The sequence below is a fragment of the Bombus pyrosoma genome, linkage group LG8, assembly GCF_014825855.1.
Source record: "Bombus pyrosoma isolate SC7728 linkage group LG8, ASM1482585v1, whole genome shotgun sequence".
In the NCBI taxonomy this organism is placed as follows: Eukaryota; Metazoa; Arthropoda; class Insecta; order Hymenoptera; family Apidae; genus Bombus; species Bombus pyrosoma.
Window position 1 is genome coordinate 151,058 of NC_057777.1, and position 23,750 is coordinate 174,807.

General features: G+C 40.1%; 1 protein-coding gene across 3 annotated transcripts in view; it reads right to left on the reverse strand.

The window, feature by feature from the left end:
• The window catches only part of LOC122570053 (octopamine receptor beta-1R-like), a 57,811-nt gene that overhangs the window by 9,811 nt on the left and 24,250 nt on the right, over positions 1-23,750 (reverse strand). For all 3 annotated transcript variants that reach the window (XM_043731883.1, XM_043731882.1, XM_043731884.1), the window contains exon 3: positions 6,570-6,791. In XM_043731883.1, the coding sequence (XP_043587818.1) occupies positions 6,570-6,791 (222 nt within the window). The remainder of the gene's footprint in view (positions 1-6,569; positions 6,792-23,750) is intronic.

The following is a 23,750-nucleotide window of genomic DNA, read 5'->3' on the forward strand; positions in this document are numbered from 1 at the left end:
TATAGGAAATACGGATAAACTGACATATTGATTTCGGCTGGGATACCAGCCGTAATTTGAATCCAAAGTGAGATCCTTCTAGCGAGCGATCTCGATGCGCATTCGAGAGGGATGGCTTTTATGCTTCGGGGTTTCTTTTAGCCAGCGAAGAAAAAAAGATTTGCTCGTTAAACGACTTCTTCTCCGTGACACCCAATGAGGCTTTACGGCTCTAGAGCTTTCAAGAACTTTTTCCAATCCCTCGGAATCGTCAGCTTTTCATCCCCTTTCTCCCTTTTTCTTTCGATTCTATTCGTCGAGTGCTCGCTTTTCCAGTAACAAGCCACATCTTCGAGCACCCTGTTCCATGCTTGACGAGCTTGAACGAAATCGCCGCGTTATCGCGCATACGTACGTGGAAAGAAGATGGATTATTCATTATTCTGCAACTTTACGTTATTGTGGGAAAGTTAGATACGCGAGATATTTAATGCAAAGTATTTGTCGTCAAATTTCAAAGAATGGTGCGTATCTTTATATTTAGCTTTTATTTCTTCGCTTATATACTTCTTTATTACCTGAAAAGTCTAAATCTACATGAACGTGCACGGTCCAGCGATCAAGAATACCTTCGCTAGATAGATTTCAAATCTCCGTTTGGCTTTAATTACCGTACAGCTAACTTATTGAGGATTTGACGGTGAACTGAAACTCGTAGATCGCCCTGGTACCAAGTCTATGCGCAGCAAGGATACATTTCAAGTCGTTTTTAAACGTTAACAACGTTTGAAGTCGTCGTGCTGCTTTCGAAACGACGGCTTACGGTTTTTGATTAAGGGCTTCAAGCACGCACAAACAGAATATAATTCGACGCAGCTCAAGGGGTTAAGAAATTTATTCCAAGCTGTTGTTATTATTAGTAAGGAGGATGTAAAACGCGTAAATAAATTACAAATTATTACGTTTATCGTTTGTTACGTTTATTACGTATCGTATTTTTAGCGATCGTTGTTGAATTATTCTCATTACCCGAAGATTCTCACATGCGAACAGTTAATTCGAATAATGGTTCGATCGCAACCGTGGCACGCCGAAGATCGATAACGAAGCCGTGCGCCTCGTCGAGTTTTGGAAAGAAAGACGCGGCACGGAATTATTTCGCGGTTGCCGACGAGGGGCAGACCAGGTGGATGAAAGAAGCGGAGAAAGGACGAGGATGAGAGAAGGCTGAAAGAACGCTGCCGTGGAACGGGGTCGACAGGAAAATGCCGCGATTTCGCACACTCAGCCAACCTGTCAGACCGTGTACGTTTCGCTTTATTAACTCGTCCAGCCGCTGTACGCTTTTCACCGCTTTATCCCAACACCGTCGAGGAATCAACGGACCCAAGTCGAATGTTTGCCGAGTTTGGCGCTCCGTTGTTTGGCTCTCCAGTTGCTGCAGCATCGACTTGCAGCTGCTCCTTTCTTTCTTTTTTCCTTTTTTTTTTTTTTTTTTTTTGTCCCCTAGTAGCTGATGAAATCCGCGTGCGCGGTAAAATTATTAAGAATCGAAGAGTCTCGTTTCCTCCTCGATAAACAGCCTTCTTCGCTAACTAAAAGCATGCAATTGTCGATTTTCGTCTTTCCTTGAGCTAGTATAAGAAATACGATTCACACTGAAAGAGTACGAGTGCGTCTTTCGACCGTCGATGAAACTAACCGCATCATCGCTCGAAACGAATTCACAGTTTTCTTTGTCGAAAGACGGTGTAAAACCAGCGGAACGTTGCAGTGGATTTTCTTCTCGAAAGAGACTGGCTTAAATCTCGTTTGATTTCTATCGGCGACGGTTACGAAAAAGTTTCGTCGTTTCCACGGAACGAGAACGAACGTTTTCCATTAGGCGAAGCGAGAAACTCGAAAGAAAGTGGCGCGAAGAAAAACGTTGTGCATAGGTGGGTGACAAGTTGGACAAGTTGGGGAGGCTCGAGAGGAGCGTAGCCGGAGGCAAGTAGACAAGAAACCAACGCGATAACTTTCGTCGATTCGTCGACGAGACGGCTGAAAACACCGGTGAAATGAAATGAACGTTTTCCGTGGAAATTGCGACTCATAGGAAGAAAATTTCCTCCTGTCAGCCGAATATGCGAAACGGCTGTTCAGCCTCGATGATAGTTGCCGTCTATTCGAACGCTTAAAAATCTTGAATATACGGTTATGTACTGGCGTTAATCTCTGTACTTTTTTTTGTAAAAGAGAGGATGATTTAAATATCGCGTAGCTTATACGTAAAGAATGTCTTGTGTTTCCTAACGATAACGTTTAAGTGCCTTGTTACCTTATAACTTGACGCCTTGGGCGTCTTACTTTCACATCGCGCTGATAGTTGATCGCTGGTTTGCGATTCTAGCCATTCTTAGAAATAGTTGAAGCCGCGGAATAGGTTTATCCTGTATAATTTATTTAATATTATTTAATATAATTAACGCCAATTAATCCGCATTTCTTAGTTGCCAAACCATTAAAACGTATATAAAAATAGATAAAGACGTAGGAAGATACGTAAAGATCGTTAATACGTCGAGTATAGTGTTCGAGTATTTGCTAAACGAGAGGAATATCCGTTTAGGAAGCAATTCATCATCGATTTTGCAAAGTTCGTGAAAATACGAATTTTATTGGGCTGCCAACTAAGTGATTGCGGATTTTGTTATTAGTTGGTATTGAGAAAATCCGCGATCACTTGGTCGTCAACCAAATACTTTTTCTTGCGATCGAATGAACTTTATCTAATTTTATCGCAGTCACTTGTTGCGTTGCTCGAGTCGTTTCTATTATTTCTTTCGATAGGTGCGATACCTGCTACAGCGTTGCTCGATCAGGTAAGATCCGTATGATTCATCGAACAATTAGCGACGGGGCGATATGTCGCTTTTATTTCGTATCCAAGTGTCAAGATTTATCTTGATTAAGGAAGATCGAGGAAGTGTATTTATTTGGAACAAAAAAAAAGTACCAGGGAAACTTTGAAACGTTGAAGCTCGTGGTTGGCGAATCATAAACGCGAAAAGCACTGATTTTATGGTTATTACTGTTCGTCTGTGTTTCCTTAAATAGTAATATATGATTGCTCGTAGAAAATAGCTACTGTTAACTCACCGATGCAATGTGACCAGCAAGTGCGTTAAAACTAAATATCATGGATGACCATTTTTAAGAGGTTGCTAGTGATACGACCGTATTAGATCTGGCGAATTTGTCGAGGGCCGAGCGAGAACCGATCGAATCTGAAGTCGAGTATTCATTGGGAATTACCACTTTGATCGCAGAATGTAAGAATAACTCGCGAAACCGATAGAACGGTTAAAAACGCCCTTATCCGAGCTGAAGTAGCTGCAACTTGGAAGCTGAGTCTATTGTGAATATTTATTGCCAATTGTGCCACGTATTGCCTATTCCTTTCTGACATTTGTTTTCCAATTACACACGGAAAAGAGACAAAATACAACCCGTACAAGTGCGTCGAGATCACGCAAAAACTATATAAAACGACACGATAAAAACCGCCTCCGAAAGATCGTGCCATTACGTTCGTTCTCTCTTCTTCCTCTCTCCCTCTCTCTCTCTCTCTCTCTCTCTCTCTCTCTCTCTCTGGTTAAAAGCTACATTCTGACAAACCGAAGAGAGCTCGAACGGTGGCACGGAGAACGGGAACGCGTATAACAATAGAGCTTTCGAATGAAAATTCGATAAACAAAGGGATCGGCAGATCTGGCGGCTGGTACGCGCCGTGGCTCTTCTCTCTCCTGTTCCATGATAACAGGCCAGAATACATTTGTCAGCATCGCTGCGACATTTCCGGCATTGCAGCGCCGCTAAATCGTGCCGAAACGTGGCTGGTACGCGTGCTGGAGAAATTATTCGTGACGTACGCACGACGGTTGACGTGACGCTTCTTGGGCCGAGAATTCGACGGCGATATGCGTGTGTGTCTAGGATACTGACCATTTTAGGCGATGAGAGAGGATAGCGTCGTAGTCAGGATGGCAAAGTGGTCGTGAAAAACAGACATTAGAATCTTTTTTTTAGATTAGAATCTTAGTTTTCTAATTACCAGCGAGGCGAAACGTTGCCATTTCGGACACCTCTTACTCCAGCGATATGGAGAGCGAGGAAAAAACCAAATATTCGAGATATACCTACCTAACCGTATTATACTCTCTCTCTCTCTCTCTCTCTCTCTCTGTGTGCGTGCGTGTGTGTATATATATATATATGTAAGTAACGAAGAAATTATCGAAAGAATTAAAGGGAAATTGAAGAACAGCGAAAACAGCGATAGGTGGTGAATCAGAAGCGTTTCGTAACAACGGAAACAACCGGTAGATAATGCGCGGCACAAAAGACGAACAATGCCGCAGAATTGCTGATTGGAAAAAGAAATTTGGTAATTTGCCGCTTCGGGGTTAGGTTGGGAGGATAGATGAGAAGATCAAGAAGAAGATCGAGAGACACGTATGTATGCGTTTGTGCAAATCTAACGTAATGATAGACGATCTACGTTAGTTTGAGACGAAACGCAGTTTTAGTCGTTCGACTATCCGATGTAATTCGATTGCATCCAGTTTTACCGTAAATAGTTAGTTCGGACGATCAAAGTTCTAGGATATCTGCTAGGATATGGGAATTGTCTATAGTAGAAAATAGAACAGAAAGCATTTATCATCTTTTAAAAGCGCGATGCTTGGTCGAATGAAAACAAAGCGAATCAAATTAACGCGTTAAGTGTAAAAGTATTTGAATAAACAGATCAACTCGTATTTCAGACGACTTCGACCCGTATTCGTTCGTTTTTTCCAGTACTCGTAGAATACAAGTTCGAATCTACTTGAAAGTGTTCGTTCTCGGTTTGAAACACTTAGGCACGTTATTATCATTCGCCTGCGACCGCAATATCGCGAAACGAGTAGGAAACGCCGTGTGCAAACTATTTGAGATTCTTTTTTACGCTGGAGACGTTATCGATCGGGTCCTGCCGGTGCCTTTCTCAAGCCCTGGCTGGCGGTCGCGTCACCAAGCCCTTAGGAATTTTCGGATGCACCGCAATATCGAAAGCGTTCGAGCGAACGACGGCCTAGCCCATCGAAATTCCACTGAATCGCAAGCACCTACTTTTTACCTTGGTCTATTTTAAAATAGCGTTTTCAAGGCGTTCGAGCGAAAGTCCAGGGGTGGAATAGAATTTCCGAGGAAACCTGATTCCCCAGGACGTTCGGTAAATTAAACTGTTTTGCAAAATTCCATTGAAACACGGTGAAACGCGCTCCTTTTTAACCATTTAACGAGTCATTAGTTTATTTTCATATCGTAAAACGCATAGTCGTTCGAATATCGAATAAAGATAAAAGAAAATATCCGGTACATCCGCTTAAAAAGCATTCATCTTAATCGAGCGAGGTGGAAAATTCATTTTTACAGATAAAATTGTACAATCGATGTGACGAAAAATCGCGATATCTCTACGGTGGTCGTGTTCCGCGTATTTTTCATTCAATTTTCTTTTACTGGGAATATTTTTAATGACGTAACCGTCAGGTTATACAGTAGCCACAAGGCCATAAACGAAGAGCACGACAAGTCAGATTTCGCGTCTTTTACAGTAGTTTTACAAATTTAAAGTTTGGTAAATCGTCAACCGATCACGCGTCAAACTTAACATCGTGTTACTATGCGTGAATTTATCACCTATATTCGGAAGGTACATACGGCTTTCAAATGGAATATTTTTTCATCCTACCCTACTTTTCTTATCGTATCGTGATTTCTTTTCTTTTCTCCTCCTTCTTTTTCTTCTTCTTCTTCTTCTTCTTCTTCTTCTTCTTTTCCTTCTTCTCCTCCTTCTTCTCCTTCCTTTTTTCTCGTTTCCTTGATCGAAGAAAAATTTAGAACCGTAGGAAGGAAAAGGGGAAAAGATAGAATTGATCGCGATCGTAAACGTATTCCGGTTAATTCGATGGAACTATGGTAGTTTCAAAGTCCTTTTAGACCACACGGACGTTTAATGCTCGTCTTAATATATTCAAACGAGTTTTGCCAATTAGCAGGAAGTCGGCTTAACTTGGATCGTGTTTCCTTAGATCTCGTTAAAACGAACTTAACTGGATCAGCAATATAATAAGGAATAATAAGGAATAGTAAGGAAACCGTTGGTGGACAGAATCAGGGTTTCTGCCGGTTGAAAAGTGTGGAAAAGTTAAAATGTATTCTTGGATGGGATATGGGTGTCTCATCGCGTTTCATCGTAACACGCCTTTGGTAAGAATGTTGTTGCTGCGATGTAACTCGATTGTAACGCGCGTAACCACGTATTCGCTATAGAAAGTATTCTAGTACATTTAGATGGAGGAAAGCACGATCAAACATTTGTATAAATATCAGGAAAATCATTGTAACGAGAGCGCGGATTGTTGTACGTTTATAAGATGTTTGAATTGTAATTCGTTGGAGGTTTTGAGAATTTGACGCAGTGTATCTCTGGTTAAATGAACGAACGTGACAGCGAGACTGAACGATTTTCGACAACGGCGAGGGAAGAACGAGAAATTTACCAGAGAAAGAAGGGAAGCCAACAAGCCAGAAACGCTGACACGATGATTCCCAATGTTCTCGCAGCCTTTCGTTCCCTCCTCATTTTGCTGCTGCTGGCGATCGGTGGATCTTCCGGTTGTGGATCCGGCGACGATTGATCCACAGTTGGCAGCGTGGTCAAACCGGCCGAAATCCCATTGATCTGCAGATGTTTGTTTAAGAGCGCTGCCGCCACTTTGCTCCTGCAACCAAACGTCCTAGCTTCATATTTCTGTTCATACGCGAGTCTGGAAAATAAAATAAGGGAACTATGCGTAGCTATTTTAAGCGTTAAAAGTAGTGCCGCTGAATAAAAGTAGACAGCTCCTCGTAGCTGCTTATATATAGATTTTTAGACTTGTTTCAAAGCTTACTGATATAATATCGCGATCATATAATCGCTATAGTTCTGATGAAATTTTCAAACGTTTTATATAACACGCGTAATATTTATAATATTCATGAATGGTTTGCACAAACCTTGTTCAAACATCTTCGTCGTCTACCGTACATTGAAAATAGAATTATACGTATTCGCAATGTCCTAGTTACGAACATGGTATTTTGTTGCGAAAAACGTTAAATAAAATATGGCTAAACGCGCGAGTGTTGTCCTTTTAAGGGATTATCTCGGCCGAGCGACTTTCGCCGGGCTATTTTCCAGATAATACGCGTATCTGAAGCTGCCGAGAAGAATAGTCACAATAGTTACAGCTGATACGAAGCGCGTCCGACTATAGACGTTCTTCCATTGTCACTGACGCGCTTTGTTTCCGCTGCTCCACTACTTTTTCTCTCCGCGCCATCGCTTCTCGATCGCGCTTCTCCTTCGATCCATCTTCCTCTAACATTCTAACGCGCTTCGAGAATTATTTCCAGGAAAAACGAAAGCTTGTTCGATGCGTGGAAATTCAGATAGTCGCGGTAACTTTATACCGGTAACTTTCATACGATACTTTTAAACGAATATCTTTCTAAGCACATAAAATTATCGTTTCGTTGTAATTCGATGCTAGTTCGCTGTACGTTACGTTTGAGAGAAAAAAGTTTTGCAACGATTTAAAAGTTAAAAAAAATTTTTTTTAAATCGTCGATGAATCATCACATCGCGATAGCATCTGTTTCAAGAATACTCGAATAACGAGGAAAATATTGAAAAGACGACAAGTTTCCCCAGAGCTTTGTGCAGTTTTCAATGAGAAGTTTCGATTGGAAAGCGAACGTTGGTGGAAAATTACTAAATTACCAAAAAATTCGATCGATTATCGATGATTTTTAATAAAACTAAAACCGGTGGAAGATGCGATCCCTGAATATCGCGTTAAAGCAAATCTTGAAAACTTTTATCGTTTCTGCCCCGAAACTCGAGCATCCGCGAATAAACAAGATCTTTCCTTCGCATCTGCGATCTCGAGGGATCAGATCGGCCGGACACGATAGAATAGATAGTTTGCTTTTGTACAATAAAAGTCGTCCTATCGATCTGAAAGCTTTTTCGTTCGAGCAACATGGTCGTCGTTCCTTTGAAGTGGAATTAGAAAGCAGAGACGTCGGAGAGGCTGGCTGTAGATTTAATTTTTCCTTTGACCGGCAAAGCACTCGCTATGCCTTGGGAACAGATCTGATTTTGCTCTCCGTAGAAATCCTCGAACATGCAGAGCCAAAGGCGCGTGCAAATCGGAATTGGAATCGGCAAAGAAAGAACCCTCTGTGCCGGACACAGCTGTGCTGAGCTGTACCGCAGACCCCGGTAAACTTTAACGTCGTTAAAGTCGAGGACGAATCTTTCGATCGTATTTCGAGTCGTTCGACTGATGGATGGACCTCGTTCCAACGATAGACTAAAACAATAAGACTCGAGTACAATGGTCGATGGTTTAGTTTTCGGATAAAACGTGAATTTGACGTACAGTGGTTCGAGCAAGTATTCGAGAGGCAATTAGCAAAAGCTTAGTTACTCTGGCACTGGAAAAATTTGTTTGTTGGAAAAATTTGTGGCGCGAAGGAACAATTTCAAAATCAGGCTAATAAGATATTATTTTAATTGAAGTGGATATATTCACGAACGTTTGTTCGAAGAATTCCAGAAAATTCAAATTGCAAAAGGCCAACTTTGAGGCATAGTTTCTCCCTCGTTGGAAAGACGTCGGTCGATGGTTGAGGAATGGCCGGTTAATTGGATACTATTTCTCCGGGTAGAAACTTTTTTCCACGAGCATCTATGGAAAAGCGTGTTGCTGGCGAGCCAATCCACGTGGCAAGGGAAATGGAGAAAAGATTCGGATGAAAGACGAAAGTTTCCAATCGAAATGTGAAAGTAATCTTCAAAGATTCTAATAAAAGTTGCCATGATTGCGTTCTCGATGGCTCTTGGCGTTTCATCTCGTTTTTCTTCGTCAAAGGTGACATAACGCAACGAGTTTCTCTTTTCTTCTCTTCCTTCTTTTTCTTTCATCGCCTTCCTCTTTTTACAAGGTATAAGAAACAGTGGAGTAATTAGTTTGCCGGTGAATCGTATGCTGTTTGAAGTGGCAGCATCGCGAATCAAACGTAATAACGACGGTAGCAATTATTAGTAATCAAGTTGGTAATGTGAAATAGGTCAATCGATATCATTAATCGTTAATTTAACGTTAATAGATCTGCAATTAGATTATTCCTCTTCCTTCGTTCGTTATCAATTCGAACCGACGTACGTACGTATAATACGTACGTACGTATTATAATTTAGATAAAAATTGTCCAAAAACCTTTCTCTCTATTTCGTTCGTATTTTATGATTAATTTCATTTTATGACAGAATGAAAATGTAAATATTTGCATTTTTATGGATTTAGCATGGGTAGAGGAAGTAGGTTCGTTCTTAATTGCATTATTCTCCATTTTTCCCGTAGATAAGGGCTGCCTGCGTCGCCTCGTGGCGGAAATAATCGAGTTACTGCGTTAAAAACGCAAAGTGTTCCACGAAGATTGAGTTTCGAAAAATTGCGTTCTCCTGCATTGTCGGTGTCGGCCGTGCATCGAAATGGTGAAATAAAAGTCTTGCCTCGTTTATACAATTTATAGAATACCCCTGGCCCCTGGCGTTATAGAAAATTGGTCTGCGACCAAGCGTGATTACATAATTGCAATAATCTCAAGCGTGCGTTTCATCGATACTGCTCGATCTATAGTTGATGGACTGTATCGCGCTTATTAGGTATTTATACATTTATGCTGAATTTTAAAAAGGATAAAAATACGATCGGATACGTTTTATTAAGCAACCAAGTGTATAATATCGTGAGTAATTCCATGAAAAGTTATGGAAAGTTTCTTTCCGTTTATACCTAAGACGATTGGACGATTGGACGATTGGACGATTGGACGATTGGACGATTGGACGATTGGACGATCCGAAATAGGACAGAAAATCGGAAATAGGATAGAAAATTCTCACGTTTAATTTACAAATCATGGCCGTGCTGTCCGACTATAAACTGGCTCCTACTACTCGATGTTTACGCGCCGATCGATCTCTCGTCCATTCTTTGCCCCTCCACTCACGTCGCATAGACATAGCAGCAATCGAATCTTTCGCAAACACTTTTGCCGAATCAATGGCATAGAACGATTCCAAGATACCTTTTTATCTATCTAGGCTTTTAAATCGAAGCATTCTTTTTAGAAAACAACGCGCAACGCCCAAGGATACGTAAAGAAAATAGTTTCGAGAAAACCGTTTTTTAAAACGGTTGCGAGTACTTGGATCTCGTTCAAAACTCTTTTCCTCGATTTTATTCCTGGTCAATAAACGTTAGAACGCTTAGATATTTTTCACCGCGATTGAACTAATTGATTTAGACATATCGATGGACATAGGTAAATTTATTTATGCGAGAAATGTAATCGCAGAAAATTAGTGTCGAGTTTAAGTATACGTGAAAATTATATAACACGATATTACAAGTAGATAAGATTAATTTTAATGACGCTAGCGTGAGCGTGTTCCGAGGAATAACCACCACTTTGGTTCTAACGAAGTCAAATTAATGCCTGAATGCATAAATAAAATGTCTGGAGAGCTTTACGGTTACCCAGTTCACCGATCCTATCGAAAATTTACAGAATGCGGTGAATTTCCAACGTTATCCGAGAAACCGTTCGAGTGGCGTATATCGACCACTATGCCGGCACAATGCATTTTTACTCGAGTATTCTCGATTATCCTATAAATGGACGGATCCATCCTTTATATAGCGCAACCTTGACTTCACCAATTATTCGTTATCATACCGAACAGCTGATATTCATTTTCAAATCTATAACCCACTGTCTTCTCTGTCTGGTGTAAACGTTAAAAACTCGATACGAATTAAAAATACGAGATATTTGGATGGTGCGAAACAAGTAACGTGGCGTAATTATTACATGAAAATTCGCACAGTTCACCGATCGATAGAACGCGATGGTTCTTATCCTTTATTTTTTACTTTGGGGCATTTTTAAAATTCCGTGCTATTCCGGCAATTCGCTTGAAAGTGAAAAATCTCGATCAAGGTAAGAGTCGTTGGAATCTGCGAGTAATTTCTTTCCATTTGTATTAGCTTTCCGTATAATAAACGATTGGAAACGTTTGAAATTTTACGCCTCCATCGGCCCATATATTCTCCAGAGGAATTTCCAGTTATTCGATTCGATTGGACTTTTCTCCATCTAACGAGCAATTAACTTTATTTTATGCAGTGGATCGTGTAATACCATATAAGACCATAATAAAACCATATAAAAAAGGATGTGCGTTAGTTTATTTAAAGAAGAAAATGTATTATTCGAGACTAATTAAAACGAGAACTTTATAAAGTCTAAGATTATTTGCTATTTTATTTCACACCTTCGAAACGAAGGAATATCGTACCGCGATTGTTAGCTATTTACCATGAAAATGATAAATTATCTGAAATTGTAACTTCTTAGCGTTACCTTGGATGACATTTTCTCGGATCTGTAACCGGATCATAGAATACAGTGAAACAAAGCGATTCGTTAATTAGCGATCAAAAAACGAGAAAACTAACTGCCAGATTTGCACATCGTGGTTTAATAAACAGAAAGTATAAATATTCTTTAAAACGTCTTCTCGTACGATAGGCTAGATAAATATTTTGCAAGTGACAAGACTTATTTTTATTCAACGTCGTGTATTAGGTCCACGTTGGTTTTAGGGTATATGCACGCATTGATAGGATGGAAGCAAAAGTTCCAACGACCTTCACCTTGACGTACGTTGTCAAGGACACTCTGTTGAGCAATCTCCGGAAGGTTTCAGCCTTTATATAGTAGGTATGGTATCGCTTGTCGCTTACGAAAGAATATCAGCAATATACAGCGGTATATAAAATATTTGCAAGACTTATTACGACGATATCTGGTAGGATTTAGGAATTTTCTACTCGCGTTACGTCGGTTTAACTAGATTTACGTAAAAATAATAAATATCCGCGGTCTACCGATTACCAGAAAGCCCAAGAATGCCATGTAACTAGCAACTTTCCAAAGTTAAAGCAACTGGCCAAGTTCCCAGGTACACGCTCGACATTTTTAAGGGCAGTTTGATTAGCGTTGTACGCGTAAGCTTCGATGAATTTTCAGAAGCAGGGTCGATCGATAGCCGAGGGGGAAAAGTTTCCAAGTCGGTTGAGCACGTTGCCTGGAAGCTTTCAAACGGTTGGTACTTTCAAACTCAATTAGCACCTCGGCTACGAAAGATCCGCAGGGCTTTCGTAAAGCTATCGTAAAGTCCGACTGATTATACTTTATATCGCAGCATGGAGCTGTGTCGATTCGAAATTTTGATAAGAAAAGATTGACTTTGCGAATTTTTCAAACGAAAGCTAGACGCTGCAATCGATTCGCAAAATACCGAATTTTTGCATGTTTCCCCTTCGTATCGAATAAATTTTTGTCGCTATCGTCCCTACAAGCCGCTCTAATCTATAATTACAAATAATACACGAAATATAACATTTCAAAAATTCAATATGTATTCAAGGCGCCGATAGTGAAATTAAAATGTTCAAAGTATCGCGATCGAAATGCGATATCCATAAATCTTATAAAAATGTCTTAACGGTTTAAGATTTTATCATGCCTGTATTTTACGATGTACCAAGTTTATAGATAGATTTACCGCGTGAATGCTGTACAGAATCCGTTTCCCGTCACAGATGCTTTCAGATGATGGGCAACCGTAGGTAGAAACATAAAAAATCCAACAGAAATCTACCAGAGACTTCCTCTTTACGCAACATATCATACGACATTGCCTCGTTCCCCCGCAGAATGTTCCGAGCAAAGCACCTCCTGTTCGAAGAAACAAACTCGTAAATTCGAAATAATTGTCCTATCCCTAGCAACGAATAGGGGTATCACGACGTGTCAATTATGCTGGTAGAAATGTACCGTCGCTCTATATCTTCTCCGATCCAACGACATTCTTATTTTCTGAAGAAATTCTCCTATACGAAGGAAATTGGTCGATATAAAGTTCATTTTAACACTTTCAATTATTCGTATGGGTATCGCATGATATTCTTACGATATATAGTTACGATATAGAAAAACTATACGCTTGAAAGAAACAATTTGCAAATATCTTCGAGTTGATCGATGTCGCAACGGATTCGCAATGTACTCGAAAAGTACAGCCAGCGGCCGATCCATCGATACTCGAGCGTTACGGAAATGCAATTTATTCGACCTGCGAGTCTCTGCCGCATACGTCTTTGCAAACTAGAACGATCATCGATCGACCAGTACCTATCAACGATCCAATGCCTCTCTTTATATCTTACATCTTTGGAGGCAGTGGAGGCAGTGGAGGCAATGGAAAAGGCAGAGAAACGAGAGCAACGAAGTAAGTAGTAATCCTTTAGATCGAGGCCACAATTGGATAGCCAAAGTTCAATTTCAGCCGGTAAGAGAGCGGCCCCGACATTCGGCCGGCTTAAGAATATAGCCCACTAGGGTAATTGCGTTGAATACCAGGTTTTCCTGATTCTGATTAGTATCCTGAAGTAACGGTAATAAAAGCATCCTTTTTGACAAGGCTTTCCAAGTTTCCATTTACTTGCCGCTTTCTTTTAGTCGAATATTCACGATAGAAGCTCTATGAAATTTCACAATGTCGTCAAAACGAATATTCGATACGATCTCTTTCGCTTTCTTTTAGTATCGTCGCGTCTATTTTTTAATTCGTAAGATTCTAAGACGGACGTTAAGTTGTAAGATGATGTAAAAAAAATAGAAACTTTATATATATGCGACTTTATCCTTGATTCTCTATGAAATTCTTTCTTTCGTTTGTGCAAGAAACTCGATATATATAATATAAGTTTGACGTACTATAGCGTAACGGAGAAACACTACGTCGTGACAGGTATACGTTTCTGAACGTTGAATACAATTTTCTGGTCGGATAGAAAATAAATTCGGTCGATTCGTTCGGCCAGAAGACTAATTTCAGCTCTTTTATGGTAATAAGTTATGATAACTGGCAAATCCACGATATAAAGATAACATCCGTTATCCACTTGTTGTTACACGCGCCTCTCTCATAAAAATCGAAGAATATTCGACTCGAGTCCTTTTCGCTGTACCTTTTCCTTTTTCCCCGCACGCTATTACGTTCTAAAACATAAATTTTCTACGCTATTCGCAGACTGATTCGAACGCCCGTTCCGTTATACTCGTCCTCCGCGAACCCTTATCCCTTATCATATGCTACGCATCCCGTAGGAATTTGAAAATATTCAACTTGGATCCTTCACGCTCCGAACTAATACATGTAATAAGATTCCCAAATACGAATCTCCGTTACGTTATTTATTATTACGAACCTCTGTCCTGTTATATCCGTCCTCCGTAAATGTAGCCGACACCGTTGAAAAATAGGTTTTTCCACCATCTTTCGATAGGCAATCTAATAGGAGGAGCCAAAAAGGAAGGAACAATCCGACCGAGCAACCGCTTTGCGATGAATTCTTTTGCGTAAGAAGGCGTCGAAGCGTATGCACGGTTCCGTATCCTCCGATTGGCTCAAGCTAAAAGCGTTTTCCTGTTTCATGACGAGGATCGTGAATCCTCGGTCACTGTACCGGACAAAAATACTACGATCAAGGTGGAAACGCTCGGATCTTGCCCGGTGTTCGTTATCGTTTTAGTCCAGCTATCGGGAAAGAAATCGAATTGCATTTTTATTACGGATTAAATCCCGCCTCTCCCTTCCGTCGACGTTGTTACGAGCGTCTGGTCGCGTGCACGCTGCACACGCTCGATCAGTTCGATACCAGCGGAACTGTGCTTATCTAAAAGTTCGTTATTTGGTCGTCGATGCTCCGGGGAAATAGTATCGAGCCCGATGAATCGTGCAAGATGCTGGTACCGAACGGAGGATTAAACGGCTTTCCATTAACTCGTCGAAGGATCGCATTGATTTTGCCAGGAATTTCTAAGCGATATCGTCGAGCTTGTTCATATTTTTACGAAGATGCTTAAACAGGACGACGAGTGCTATATTTTTCGTATTTTATTTGATCAACAAATTGATGAAATTGTCCCTTTTTTCTTCTTTTTGTTTACTCCAAATAAGAAACTCGAACCAAACGGAACATCCACCATATTACATTCATTTTGTTCCAACACGTTTATCCACTCGCAACGCGTACACGCTATTCGTACCAACAGGCGTTGCCCAATTTTCCGAATTGGCGTCCGAATATCTCACAGTTAGGCGTTACGATAACAACCGGTCGAAGGCAACGAGCTAAACAACGACAACAATGTCGATACAAGGGCTGATAAAGCGAGCATTAGGGAGAGAGAGAGAAAGAGAGAAGAGAAATCAAGGTACACACTACCTTGGAAACTATTTGACAAGCATCGTGCTTTGTTCGCCTGTAAACCTCTGTTTACCGTGTCGGGTTTCGCAATAGCGACTTTTAATTAACCTACACATATCGATGCCGCTCGTTATTCTCGTGCGTGAAAAAGCGTTTTCGCAGCCTTCGTTATGATTCTGAATCGGCGTTCCTTGACGATGTTCGATCCTTGAAACTCGCTGACCGTTTCCATTCTTTTCTACAAAGGCGAAGAACGGCAAAGAGAATGTTATTTCTTTTATCGCTTAACCGGCATGGAGAAAACGTAATTTTTGTCGTCGCTATTAGCGAATAATGGGATGAGATAAGAATCTGGTGGGAAAGTTTTATTTCGAAACGGCGAAAGTGAATTTCGACGTTTCAACGTACTGATCTGGCAATCTTTTAAAAAAGGTTCTAGAATCCTTGTCGAACTGAAATTTCGCTCGGTGTGTAAACTGTCCGAGTTGACTACTCGGACGATTATTTAAATATATTTGTCCGTAGAATGTCGAACGTAGGGCGAAAAAGCGTAGACAAAGTTGTTTCTTTAGGGAAGAACTTTTGTAGATCTTTTCCGTTATTTATAGTCGTGTCGTCGTTTAGAAGACAGTTTGCTAATTCTTGTATCGACTTTGAAACACGTTTATCACCTTGGGCGTGATCAAGTTTCCTCGACCGTATGCAGAGTTTCGTGAAAATTAGAAGAACGACAAGACGTGTCTCTCGCGAGCGTCGCAAGAACGTGAAAGTACGTCAACGGAATATCGCTGGAACGAGTAACGGATCCAACAATTCCTCGTTATTGGATTTGCCAGCGAATCGCACACAGCGGCCTTGCTTGGTTACCGAAACGATTCCTTCGCAAGGTAAATATTCTCGCTACGAGCGCCGGTGGAAGTTGCTCGTTGAAGTTTCATCGAGGTCGTGAGACTGGAAAACGAAAACGGTGGCGGAGCTTGAACGACCAAAGGACGGTGAATCCAGCATCTGTGCTAGTCTCTATCGCTTTCAGAGTTTCGAGCGGTTTCGTTCGTCGAGTGGGAAAACTTTTGGTCGAATCGTTCGTTCGAACGTGATTCTTTGAAATCTCGAAGAGCGAAGATACGGTGTAGCGTCGTATTCGCGTATCTCGATCTCATTTAGGAGAAGAACAGATTCGTTTTTACTCGAAGTAGGTAGTAGGTAAAAGTGGATGGAAGAAATATGGAAAAATGGTTTTAAAAGTGGTGCGCGAACACGTTTCGAGCGTTGCAACGATATCGCAGATCGACGGCTCGGGCGCGATCGTTGCCACCATCGACAGCGCAATTACTCGCGTGTAACGCCGTTGATAACAAGGACACCGTAGTTACCCGATATATTTATCCCACTATCGACTATTTTCGCGTGTTTCGTTCACGCCGATTCGCTAAACCTTCTCACTGATGGAAACAACCGATTCGCACGACAGTTGACATTCTATTATTTTATGACGTGACACGTTGTAGATTTACTTGCGAAAGAAAGAAGGTCGAATTATCTCGCAAAGTTTTTCGTTTCTTTTAGAAATTTCATTACAAAAATACTGTATTATCGCAGGTATGCTATGTATGTCGATTATAAATATCTTTACTTCGATACTTAGACGATAGAACATAGATTGTTTACTTCTATGGGACGTACAACAATTTCAAACTCTTACAGCATATAAAATGTATCTGATACCATTAAACGATTGACTAAATGTCAGTGGAACTGTGGGATATGGAAGAAGCACCGACGACGCACGAACCAATGTTTGAAACGATATTCCGACTCGTGGGACCAATAAGTAAGTGTGGATAGCGCTTGGTCACACCGTTCTATTGCAGGTAGATTACACGAGCGAAGACGGTGCCTGGTCGAACGATCGCACCGAAGCAGTATCTGATAAAGCATGTAAAGTAAAATGGAATAATAGCTGTGTTAGATTGGAAGTAGGAACGCGGGCTGGGATTTGCATAATGAAGTCATCGTAGACCGTGTCCCGAGAGATAATGCAGTATTTCTGCTTCCTTGATTTACGAATTGCAAAGTGGAAAAGACCTAAAAGATCGTAGCGTGGAATACATTTCAAAGTGTAAATATACCGACTAGCCTTTATTATACTCGATTTCGTAATACGATATGGAAATGAGAAACTGTGTTAAACTTCCCTTAAAGTTGCGATTCTTCCGAAGAATAACGTTTACCTTATAGGGAAAAAAATTTCGTTTCTGCTTAAAAGACAAGAATCGGGTTTTTCGTGGAGAGAAATGCTTCCGAGGTAATAACGTACGTATAAAACGTCGTTAACGTAAACGTAGTAGCAAATTTAAAAACTCGTACTTTAGTCTTCAAATAATAAACTTCAAAAGCAATAAACTTACAAACTTGCTCCACATGTCCTGAAAGTTTCGTTTCAACATAATTATTCATTTTTCATTCTTAAATTATTTATACTACTTGGAACCTGTCAAATCGACTTTCAACCTATCTATCGAAGCGAAATTGTAATGATAGACAAACGTCGATAACAGGCGTAAAAAGTGATATAATTCGAAAATTAAGCGATTATTCTTAAACGAATAATAATAATAATAATAATAATAATAATAATAAAATTGGTATAGCGTATACGTGTATAGGAAAGAAAAGGAAGAGAGAGAGAGAGAGAGAGAGATAAAACGGGCCTAATTATCGGTTGACAGAAAGGGCAGGAGAAATGTCATGTCGTATCGATAGATAAGGACGGCAGGAGAAAGGAATGGTGGAACGAAAGAAGAGCGTGGTGAATACATGAATGTATTTACTTGCTGATATTTTCGTCGTGCTATATTACGCTCGTCGTTAACCCAGATTGCACATTTTTTAAGGAAGTAGGAAAAAACAGATTTGATCGATATCAATGAACCGACGTACATTTTTCAACGACACTTGCATTTCTTTCCGCGATGAAATTATTTTTCTCGGAATCTCATTTTATATTCGATGTTTAACTTTTACCTCGAAATAATCAGACACAGAGAAGAAAATATCATTTAATCGAAGAAAATGTGAAACGAGATGATAATATTAGGAAAATTTAGCGAAACGAATAGATTCGGCATAAGATAGATGTACGTGATGTGCGCGACATTGACCGCGAACGATGAAAATCGACGAGAGATTGCACGATGATTGTGATTGGTTATAGCGAGAGGAATGGGTGAAACTTTATGACAAAATAAATAAACGACATGTTCCTTTTGAAGGTGGGAACGAGTGATTCGGTTCGCCGAGAGACACAGCGTCGATTACAAGGCACGCCACGTTCGCTGGCTGTGAAAGGGGAAGGCAGACTCGTTGATCGAAGGTAGTAACGTTAATCTTGGCCGGCGATGTTACTCGTCAAGGTAATAACGAGAGTACGCGTTACTGAAACTCGAGCAGCTGCACGCTGAAGCTTGATAACGATTATGTTGATGATTTTCGCTGAAATCGGGACTCGTGTATCACGAAAGAGGATATCGGTCCGTCCACGTTCGCCTCTTTCCACTAACCTATTAATTATCGCCTTTGTACGAAAATTGGTCGTTTCTTACGACGATGAAATTATTAACAGTTATTAGTAACATTATACGAGAATAACCGTAACTATTTAAAACTATGCATATCGAGCAACTTTTCGTTTATATAATAAATTATATTTTCCGGTGTATTTTTTGAACTTTTGATTGTTTTCGTTCAACGTCGTTTAAATATCGACATATCGCATTTGTACGTTTGAAATGCATCGTTAATAAGCCGCAGATGTATGCACGTACATGCACGTACGATTTATTAGAAATTTAAAGATATAAAAATACACGGAATCGAAGCAAACAAGTTAATTCACGCGGTCATTGCGACGTAACGAGCGAATAAATTACCATCGTACGAATTGAACCAATAAATAGATGTAAATTAATAGCAGCTACGAAAATGAATTCCAATATTTTGTAACGCGTCTATCGACTGATTCCTATTAGGAAAGACAGGAAATGGATAAAACGCGAACGAAAGCTTTGAAATTTTCTGTTGCTAGGCTAAGTACGAAATCATTTATGCACGGCGATCGTTCGTTATCGCAAGAAAAAATTCATTTCAATTCAATCGTCGATATCGAATGATCCATCAAAACCACGATTCCCACTATATCATAGTTCTCGTCCTGTCAATACGAGATGGCATCGAATTCAAAATTCAAAATTGCATAATAATCTGGGCATTGACGTAACGACTATCGAGAGACGATATATCGAAAATAATAAATGTCTTTCTTCACTAACTAAAGCCGACTAAAGCCAACTAAAGCCAATTAAAGCCGACTAGAGCTAACTAGAGCTAACTAGAGCTAAAGATGTTTCATTTGTTTACAAAAACTTGCTCTACAAAATGTTTTGCGAAACTATTATTAATATTTAAGGAAACAGATGCATGTCTCAGGATCTAAACTGACGCGACAATACGTTTTAAAACTACTTTTGCAAGGACTGCAGGATTATTACGATTTTTGTTTGTATTGGCAATCGAAGACCACAATGGAGTACTCGAATATAATACTGAAATTTACTTTACTAATATTCGAGTAAACTGACACGTATCTTCGATCCTTTGACAGAAATAAACGTAATACCTGCGCAATATATAAAGCCTGAACAAAATTAACGTTAAAACGTGCACCAAAATATACAAATAATAAATAGCAAATATACGTATAGGTAAGGAAAAACATAAAGTAGGAAAAAATTTGTCTTCGAGCAACTAACAAATTCGTGGTATAAAATCGATTTTCGGATGGAAACCTGTATGTGTATTTTCGAGGAATCCAAGTGGAAAGTAAAGAAGCAATTTCGAAAATGCAGGTGAATTTTTATTCAAATGTTCGTACATCACTGTGATGTAAGGAAAGGTTGGTTTTAGCGTCTGCGCTGGAAATCTTTGGCCACAGCCGAAAGTTCAACGATTAATGGAGATGTGTCAAGCGGGAAATTGCGTAACCCGTAATTCCGTCGGCCGATAGTCTCGAAACGAGATCGATCGTCGATCTGATAAGGCGCTATTTTGATTTTAACAGGATAGAAAACGTTCTTCCGTTGGAAGAATTTTTATAAGAGTACAAAGGCTACGTGAAGTCGAATCGATCAACTCCACCCTTTTCAAATAATTCGATATATCCTAAATTCGAAACTCGAATACCGTGCAGCGTCTAGAAATTATTATTCAATTTTTGTGTCATCTGTGTGCACACATATATGGTCATAATTTTTAAAAAATTTATTAAAATACAGTGCCGCGTATAAGTAACACGAAGCGTACGAGGATCAGAAATAGCCTGCCTGGCTAATTTTCACCTCGACGATTATTCTAGATCTATAAAGGTAAAGAAGGAATCATATAAATACTAAATTCAAAGTCGTAGGTTCGCTCCATCGTCGATTCTCTGATCGAGAATCGCCGTTTTAACGAAACGCAATGACGAACGAAGGTGAGAAGGAAATCCTTCCGAAGCGATTTGAAGTTTGGTTCGTCGAGATTGCACGATTAATATCGTGGATTGGGCGACAGCAACCACGTCTTCCTTCCACTGTTGATTCTTTGATCCGCTGGAATCGCAGTTTCTAAAACGGCGGATGGTCGCTGGTGTAGAAACCTTGTAAGAGGATCGAATCCTTATATAGAGAGCAAACTGTGGATATGTAAATGACGAGTGCGTTCTAGAAGTTTGAATTCGTCTCACGATTTCGCGCGAATTGCGCTTCCTCGGTTCGTTTATCCCAAGTATTCGAACGAGGGAGAAAACTTCTTTTTACCCCCTTTGTTTCTTCCTCCTTTGCTATATCCCATTTTAGAAGAACATTTTAGTTCGTAGTAAGTTATTGGCCGCTAGATTGCGAGTATTTACGCAAATTCGCGAAATTATCCACACTTTTATAAAGGAAAATCTGGATCTTCATAGTACTGGATATTATAACAACTACCGTAGATATTTGATATATTTTCATCGAATATTACTTACATTTCAAATTTATATCCGTACGATCTTTCGGGCACTGTCGATAGTCGGACAGGGAAATATTTCGTTTTAATCGGCAACAAACTTTTCTACAACAAAGATTAGTCAATCGACTTTCTCGAAAATGAAACTTGCAGAACGGTCTATCTCGTTACTCCCGATTTCCATCTTAGAATTTGATTTTCAGTCGCAGAGTCTTACTGGCTTCGCTTCTATTCGATTACTTTTCGATTTCACGAATTTAGATTCACCGCGTAAGCATATAGGTAAAGTAATATATATGATAATTTGTCGTTGTATTTAAACAAAAATGGCGAAAATCTAATACGATTCTCTTTCGGAAATTTAATACAGTACCGTACGATGAATCGTTATCTTAATTGTCAACGTCTGGCGTGTGATTTCGTTCTGATCGATGAATCAGCGCTCACCGTGAACCATGTTGGTCAGAAATAAATATTGCCGGTCTAAAAGGCAATAACCGCTTACGGGAATCCCATAGCTAGGGTAGGAAGCACATCAGCTTTTCCTGTTTGCACATCCTCCGCATCGCGTAATTACATTTACACGAGCGGAAATGGGGAACTGGGGCGCGACAACAAAATTGTCCCGAAAATATACGGGAGGAAATATACGGTTACGACCGAGCCGTAGCGAAATTCTCGAGTTAATAATTAACGTTCATTCGGAACGACTAATTGCTTGCCGATGAGTAAAAATTCGTTGAAGATTTTGCCGTCACTAGGCGCTAATAGGTGCGCGCGTCGTACATATTTTTTATTACACGATGAATATTGCAACCAGATATTTCCAATCTTTTAAAACTATCGATAACCAACCAACCAATATGAATAATACTACGACGCTGCGATAAGAATTAATTCCAAGACAATCGTCAAGATAATCGTTATTTGATGTAACATAATTAATAATAATAAGGAATAAATTCCACGTACTCTTGATATCCTAGAAATGCAACGTATCGCATTCTCTCTCTCTCTCTCTCTAAAAAAGTCGCTTCTCCAGATTTCTACACCTGCAACTTCCCGCTCGAGTAAAAGCTGTAAAAACTGCGTTGGAAGGAGGTGAAACCGAAAGACTGGAGAGGAAGGAAACTGGCTAGCAGGAGCAGCGATATTTCACTAAACGTATCGTCGGTAGTGGAGCATTTTTCAATCTTAGAGTTTTAACGAACACGAAACTTTGTTCCCCCGAAGGTTGTAAATTTTCGCATAATTGGTAGAATTGAGCACGATAGCGTGGTAAACCTTGCCAAAGGTCTGACCGTGGCCGCTTCCTCCGCTATGTAAACGCTCCATTATGTGCAATCGCATGACACGAAAGTATAGCTAATGGAGAGCGTGCTGTAACGACGCGTTAAGCTTTAATCGATAAACAAATATAGGAGAGGGAGAGACGATCGAAGCATGTGAAAGCCAGGTATACTAGATAAGCAATTACTTTTCACCTGACAACGTGTCGGACGGATTAATCGAGCGGGGCGAGGGTGAATTCTTGCGGAAAATTTGCCCAATATCCGGATCATGGCCATTATTAATTTCGTTAACGGGCATAATCGCGAAACTACGCTGTCGAGATCGTTTTAAAGTTGTAAAGCGGTTCGAATTGCTTCGAGGCAAGCGGTTGCATTTTTCTTATTAATTGGCCATTTTATAGCGGTATTTTTTAGATATTAAACGCGATACGATTCTGTCGTGTTTCACCATCCTGCGCGTTTCGATATTTTATTTCGGCCGAGCAATTACCTCTCGAAGCACGTCTACTCGGATCTGTTTTCCCCTGTTACGACTCGAAATAAATGGTTAAGTGACCGGCATTTTCACAAGTTTACGGTTGACCGACTCTCTTCTGCTCTTATATTTCTACAGGTTTTTCAATCGGTGAACAGCCGAAACGCGTTTTTCTTCTTACAGCCTGATCGATAAGGGTAAAACGAAACTGCCCCGATGTTATCCGACTGATTCCATCTAATTCGCTTTTGTCGATCGTTCACGCGTATCCTGTTTGATGAAAAAGGGAAAAAGCGAGAGAAAAGCGATTGGAAACACGAAGCGAATCGACCATTTGTTCCATTAGAAGCCGAAAACTCGCGATGAATAAATTCCATGATGCTCGAATACACGCTGTACAAACGTATAACGTTCGGCATTGAAAAATGTTTAGAACTTGATCGTTTCGCGTCTCTTTCGAATACTCTTTTTTCCCGT